We start from the raw sequence: 7,774 nt of genomic DNA on the forward strand, positions 1-7,774 counted from the left end.
TTTTCAACTTGGCTTAAAATGATGTTGGAGATGGAGTGGGAAAACAAGTAATTTCATATATAATCCCACCGTATTTTTTAAAAATCCAAACCATTTGTCTTCAAAATCTTATTGATCTTGTTCTTGTTTTTCATCTCCCAAATAAAGCGTTTGAATCAACTCAAGTTATATAAAATAAAAAATTAAAAACTAAAGAAACATTTTATTGTGCTGTCATGAGAACCGTTGACAGCTTTGATTTTTTGGTTGACAGGAACAAGCTCAAAGAGAAAAAGAAGAGCTAGAATGGATGCTCCAAGAAAATCAGAGGGTTGAAGAAGCCCAAAGAAGGCTTTGTCATTTGCAATAGGCTACAAATAATATTATACTTTATTGCTTATTTATCAAAAACCATATGTTGTGATTTCTAAATAATCTTGTGCTTGGGTTGCATATCTGTAATTTTAGAATATATGTGGTAAATTCAATTTTAAGGTCTTATGAATAAATTTAATTTAGGGCAATTGAGATTTGTTTTTCCTTTTTTTTTTTTTTGTTTTTCATTTTAGGGTATTTATTTTATTTTTCCAATATTAACCTACCTCGTTTAAGGTCAAATATGAGTTTAGAATTTTGAAAAACCCGATGATAAAGTTGAGTGCAATCTGCGGTGGGAACAATACACACGGCCGTAGACTTTTTTTTTTCCTTTTTTTTTTTTTTTTCTTTTTTGGGTGAATACATTCAGCCTTGACTTGACTGGACTTCGACTTGTCTGTTCACAATGCCGGCATGGACTAAAATTTTAGTAAAGTCCAAGAACAAAGATGTTGACTTGGAACAAATTTATTACCATTTTTATTTTTATTTTTATTTCTTTGTTTCGTATATACTGTATTTAGCCTATTTCGAATTCATGTCCTGCCTTACCAAGACGGCTGAAACCATTTCATACGTTATTTTTAGAACAACAAATTATTATTATTATTTTTTTAATTTTGGTTGAAAAAAGAAAAAAGAAAAAATTGTTTCCTCCTAGTATCATAGACATCATAGCAAAGGTCCTATGCAATGTGGTACAGTGGTTTGCGAGCCAATAATAAAGTTTATTAAGATTTGAATCACAACTTTTAAACCTACAGATTTGATGGTTGGTCAGTTTTTTTCCACTAAATTATCATTTTTGATGATTTTAGAATAACATATTCGGTTGTCTTTTGTCAAAACTATAGTTTATCATATTGTGTACTTGTGCCATATTAATGTTATAATTTGCTAGCTTACCCATTTAACAGGACTAATATGCTTTCGAGACTTTTTGGTCAACTCTCAACCCATTTAACATGACTAACATGCTCTCAAGACTTTTTGTTCAACTCTCTACATAGAAAGATGACCCTCCAAAATGTCTCCCCCAGTATGCTCTCAAGACTTTTCGTTCAACTCTCCACATAAAAAGATGACCCTCCAACAATTCTCCCCCACCCTTCTCTGTCTTTGTGGTTATACTCTGACTAGTCTATCGTGGACCACGTAACATACCTTAATTTCTATTATCAACTAATTAATCGATTGACAACGCCATTTTAGCCCAATATTATACTCAAGACTTTTGTTCCTTGATTCGCCCTATAAAAAGATGGTCTTCAACACCTCACTCCCCCACCCTCCCTTCATTTTACAAAAGTGGCATGGAACTAACTGAGTCTTTGTTCTTCATCTTCACGCAGTCTTTTTTAAAACTCCCATTGCTTCATCTTGCACTAATATTGATTACTTTCTTTTTCTCTTGTGCTCAGCCACTTTGCCATAATGACGAGAGCATTGCCTTATTGCAGTTCAAAGACAGCTTTGTTATTGACAAATTTGCTTCTTATGAATCTGCTGCTCATCCAAAGACAGCATCCTGGGCACAAGAAACGAACCATGATTGTTGCTTCTGGGACGGTGTCAAGTGCGATGAGGAAACCGGGCATGTCATTGCACTTCATCTCAACAGTAGTTGTCTTCATGGTTCTATCAACTCCACCAGCTCTCTTTTCCAACTTTCTCAACTCCAAGTCCTTGACCTTTATGATAATGATTTTAATCAATCTCAAATCCCATCTGCTCTGGCAGATCTTTCAAAATTAACATATCTCGACCTTGAGTGGAGTGGGTTCTCTGGTTCGATTCCTTCATCAATTGGTAAGCTAACTATGCTTACTTATTTGTCCCTTTCACAAAATAAGTTGAACGGTCAAATACCATATGCATTTGGAAATCTTTCAAGATTACTATATCTGGGCCTTGCAGGTTGTAGTTTTTCTGATTTTTTTCCTCCAATAGTTTGTAAGCCAACTAGTGCCACTCATTTATACATTTCAGAAAATTATTATTTGAATGGTCAAATCCCATCTTCTCTTCAAAAACTCACCCAACTCAACTCTTTAGATATTAGTTTAAATAATTTAAGTGGTCAAATTCCACCATGGCTTGGAAACCTGACCCAATTAACTTCCTTGAGTCTTGAAAAAAATAACTTGCAAGGTATCCTGCCAAAATCATTTTCTAGACTCAAGAATCTTGAATATCTTAATCTTGTGTCAAATCATTTGAGTGGAACTGTGGATTTTGACATGTTTCTTGGAATGAAAAATCTCAATCGACTCCAATTATCAGCTAACAAATTGTCAGTGCTGACTACTGATACCAACAGTAGTACAAATGGTACTAGTACTATGCCTCAGTTCTATATTTTAGGATTGGGTTCGTGCAATTTACGTAACTTCCCTGGTTTCTTAAGGTACCAAAACAATCTAATGTTTTTGACACTTGATGGAAACCAAATACATGGTAAAGTTCCCAAGTGGGTATTGAACATTAGCTTAAAAACCATGGCAGTTTTGCAACTTTCTGGAAATTTTTTGACAGGCTTTGACCAACCTCCATTGGCTGTTCTTCCATGGGTTCGTCTTCAGATATTTGATATTTCCGATAACATGCTGGAAGGACCACTCCCGATTCCACCACCATCCACTGTGAACTATGGGGTTAGACGCAACAAACTGAGTGGACAAGTTTCACCAGCATTCTGCAATTTACGTTCCATTAAATATATTGATTTTGGGGATAACAAATTGAGTGGCATGCTTCCAGATTGCTTGGTAAATCTCAGCGATTCACTTTTAGTTCTAAATCTGGTAAATAACTCTTTTGGTGGTAGCATTCCTGAAATCTGCACAGATGGAAGCCAGCTGAGGATGATTGATCTAAGCTATAACAAGTTCGAAGGGCACTTACCACGATCATTGCGTAGCTGTTTGATGCTACAAACTTTGAATCTTGGGAACAATCAATTAGGAGATGAGTTCCCTTCCTGGTTAGGGACACTTCCTGATCTAAGAATACTCATGCTAAGATATAATCAGCTCCAAGGAAACATAGAGAAACCTATTTCCAATTCTGTGTTCTTCCCTAAAATTCGAGTTATCGATTTATCCTATAATGATTTTACAGGTAAGTTGCCATCTGAATACTTCCAAAAATGGAACTCCATGAAAGCTTTTGATGCTACAAATTCATCTTATATGAAAGCAAACTCAAATATCACTGCTAGGACCTCTGCTGACTCCAATGCTTCATGGACCCAATATTATCCAATCTCAATCAAAATAACAATCAAAGGTGTGGATAGGGTTTTTCATAAGATCCAAGATGTTTTTGTAGTGATTGATTTCTCAAGCAACATGCTTGAAGGAGAGATTCCAGAATCCATTGGGGGCTTACAAGGGATTCGAGTTCTTAACCTCTCCAACAACATTCTTAGTGGCAGCATACCTTCAACCTTGGGGAACATAACGGTGCTTGAGTCATTTGATCTTTCTCAAAATGGGCTCCATGGAGAGATCCCTCTTCAACTGAAGCAGCTCACTTTTCTTTCCATCTTCAATGTATCTCGTAACAATCTTACAGGACCTATACCCCAAGGAAACCAGTTTGCTACATTTGAAACAAGTTCATATGATGGGAACTTGGGGTTATGTGGTTATCCGTTGGCAACAAAGTGTTGGAATTCTGAGTCCCCAAAATTACCACCACCAGCTTCTGAAGGGAAGGGAGATTCAGAGTTTCCATTTCAATTTGATTGGATAACAATTTTGCCAGGATATGTGGGTGGGCTAGTAGTTGGAATTGTTGGTGGGAATTTCGTTTTTGTGAAGAAGCAGTTGTGGTTTTTGAAGAGGCAAATGAAAAGGAGACCTAGAAGGAGAAGGGGATTTAGAACTTGAAGCAAGGCTGCAAGGATGAAAATAATTGGGTCCTTCACCTGCTGAATCTTGATTGTGTTAGCTGCTACTGATCTTTGTTTAAGTTTTATGCTTATGTTAATGTTTTTGTTTTGTCATGGTCTGTATGCTTTTTTAAATGTGATTTGCTTTCTAATACATAGTTTGTATTTTTTTTCAATGTGGTTTGCTTTCCAATTCATGTTTTGTGTAATAAACAGTTATACTGTTGTGTTTAATGAATTGATGTAGGGTTATTCCCTCTCATTGTGTTAGTGAGAGAGAGAATGAAAACGCATTGTCCTTGAATGGATGATAAATTGATTTGGTAATTAAGGTATTTAAAATTGATGACCCAAAAAAAAATATCACAATTTGATAAGGGACCTGATGGGGGTCAATATATGGTAATGGAACAAATGATCAAAACTACTAAAGCATAACGACATAGTAACTAAAAATTACTTTAAAAATTAAATATAAAAATTGTTCTGAAGCCATTTTTGTATCAAATTACTAGTTTATGTAGAAATTAATATAAATAAGCAAACAGAGAAGTGGAAGCAGAGGAAACAGAGGAAGCAGAAGAACAGAGGAAGCAGAGAAACAGAAAGTAAAGTTTTGTTTTTCCAGTATGTTTTGAAATTAAGTACTGCACGGATTTCGATTAAGAAGAAAATAATTTAAACTAAAATAAATGTTTCTGATAATATCAAATGTACTCAATCTTCAGTTTCATTAATTTATTTATTTTCCTTTTCTTCCAAATTCATAATTTGCCAGATTTTCTACCAACTTAGGAAAGAAATTTATGTTATGAAGAGGCTCCATGTTGGAAAAGAAGCAAAAAGCCTTATAAGTTTTAAAAATCAACTAATCCATTCCCACAAGTGTTCCATAACAAGCCAAAAACCATATTTACCTACTATATATCCAAAAAAACCTTTGTCATTAATTTTTTCCCCCAATTTGGATGTAATTAATTACTTTCCCACATCCATTCCTTTACCACATGTCTTTCTCACTCTCTCTGGCTCTGACTCCCCTTTTCCTGTCACTTTCATTTTTTTTCAAGTTATCACAGCAGCAGTTAATTTTACTTTGAGAGATATACATATATTCTTAATTTCATGCCTTTCAACATCAAAGAGGAGCCCCAATTTGCAGATCAGAAAAGCAAACAGCTTTCTTCTCCTCCATTTTCTTGGTGTTAGTTAATTAGTATGGTTCATGAATATCCTGATACTATAGCGAAGATAAGAAGATACAAATTCATTATCATTTATTGTAAGTGGTTAAATTGTTATCTGTACATAAATATTTGATAAAGATTCAAATTAGGTAGTTTGACTATGTTACCCCCCAAAAAACAATATTTTTATTTTATAGGTTTTTGAAAATCAGGTGTAATATCAATTAATGAAAAAAAAAATATAAAGAAATATATATATATATATATATATATTTACTGTTTTTGTGAATGGTCAACATGTTTCTTTTCCCATTGAAATATTAATTGCTGACTGAGTACGCACTTGATATTTTTACTTTATTTAATTTTCTTTTTGTTTTTAATTTCCCCTTTTTTTTAATTTATTTGTTGGTGTTTTTTGCAGAGCTCTTTTATATTAGTTTAAGGGATATAAACTTTGGATAAGCGCAAAGAGAATATATTGAAGAATGAGAAAACGAGGACCTTGTTTTCATTGTGGAATTGCGTGTAAGTTCCTTTTCAGTAACTCATGAACAATTTCTTTTGTTCTTTTCCCCTTGGACAGATTAAACTCTTTTTTATATTCAATCAACATTTTTTTTTTTTTTAATTTCTGTGATCATTTCCTCTCTTATTCAAATCTTATTTTCCCACTTTATATAGGATTGAATTCCATAATCTCCTTTGAAAAAAAAAAAAAAAGTAAATATTATATGACACCAGATTGAGCATACATGCTGAAAAGTACTCTTTACCTTTATTACTCATATAATTTTTTTCCTTGTAAATCATATTATATTTAATTCGATTTGTATTTGATCACAGACACTCCACTGTGGAAAAATGGGCCACCTGAGAAGCCAGTACTGTGCAATGCTTGTGGATCAAGGTATAGGTTAAGAGGAACTCTTGCAAACTATATTCCAAAGCATTCACTACAATCTCTTCCTACCAAGAAGCAACAAAATATTTCCAATATTAATAATGCAGGTCCTATTGGAAAAAGCAATAATAATAGTTTAGACATGGAAGATACCGTATCAACATCTGTGCCTCATTCAATTAGCTCTGACTCTGATATATCATGCAATGATCATCATGAGCATATTGCCAAATTAGAAGTGGCAGATGATCAACTTTCAGGTTTTACCCTCTTCTTTCTTTCTTTTTTTCTTTTTTGTTTTTTTTTTCCCTCTTTCTTTTTCTGATCAATAAATCACAGATATTAATCAACATAATCATATAAAATTTTAACAAATTGATATAAATTATGATTTAAATTGAAAATTTAAGCACTAATTATGATTTGACTACCTATTAAAGGACAATCTGGTGATAAATCTACTGTCTATCATGTGAAATCTGCATTCTAAATTATGTTGTTTAGAGAGATTTTCTGGCGAAGGGACAATGTTGAAAAATTATAAAATTAGGGAAGAATGTTGAGATCCAACCCAAAGAGATGAAAAGAGTATTTTATAGCATTGAGCATCAATAGTTTTGACTTATAAACCAAAGTATTTCAGAAACTGTTATGGAGAAAATTTTCCTCATGTCAATTATTTTATAATTATAATTTTGTTTTTATATCATATATGATGGGTCAAGTTTTCATTACATATATATAGGTTGTATTGGCCAACTAGAATTTTGGAATTCTCAAATTCCTTCAAAGAAGAGATCAGATTTGGTATATCATCCATTATCACCAACTGAATGACTCCAAAGGGACCTCTATTGCATTTTGAAATGCTCAGATTTCTAAAATTCCATTCAGATATCCTCATCTATAATGTGAATGAGAAATATTTGCCCCCTCAGTGAAATTGGATTAGGAGGGATTCTTCTTACATCACCAATATTTGATGTTAAAACTGATCACCATAAATCAACAAAAGTATGTTCTTCCATGATAGTTGTTGGTTATGTGATTCAAAGAAGTCAAAGCTTGAGTTATTTTTTGCTGCATAGTTGCTATCATCAAAACTACATCATTTCAACCTTATATTGTTAAACAAAACTATGAGTTTTGGCCTGGTGGTTTAAAGAGAAGCTGGCAGTCATGTAAAGGCTTTCCAAGAGTCCTAACAGCAGTAGAGATATGCAGCAACAGTTCTACAGCAACTTGTTTTTTGATAAAAGGAAGATTCTTTTTGGTGTAATATCATCTAAGTTCTCTCTTTCTCTTTAGGTTTTCTCTTTTGAATTCTCTTGGTTAAGAGTTGTGAGGTGAGAAAGGTTTGTAAAAGGGGATTCTTGGGTATGGTATATGGGTTTTAGATTAGCTTCTAAAACAAAGAAAGAGAACTATATC

General features: G+C 33.3%; 1 protein-coding gene across 1 annotated transcript; it reads left to right on the forward strand.

The window, feature by feature from the left end:
- The first annotated feature begins 1,670 nt into the window (after positions 1–1,670).
- LOC112489704 (receptor like protein 27-like) lies at positions 1,671–4,250 on the forward strand. The gene has a single exon (XM_025068599.3). It carries the CDS (start codon positions 1,671–1,673, stop codon positions 4,248–4,250), a length of 2,580 nt encoding a protein of 859 aa, XP_024924367.3.
- Positions 4,251–7,774: the final 3,524 nt, after the last annotated feature.

The sequence above is a fragment of the Ziziphus jujuba genome, chromosome 9 (assembly GCF_031755915.1).
Source record: "Ziziphus jujuba cultivar Dongzao chromosome 9, ASM3175591v1".
NCBI classification, from domain to species: Eukaryota; Viridiplantae; Streptophyta; class Magnoliopsida; order Rosales; family Rhamnaceae; genus Ziziphus; species Ziziphus jujuba.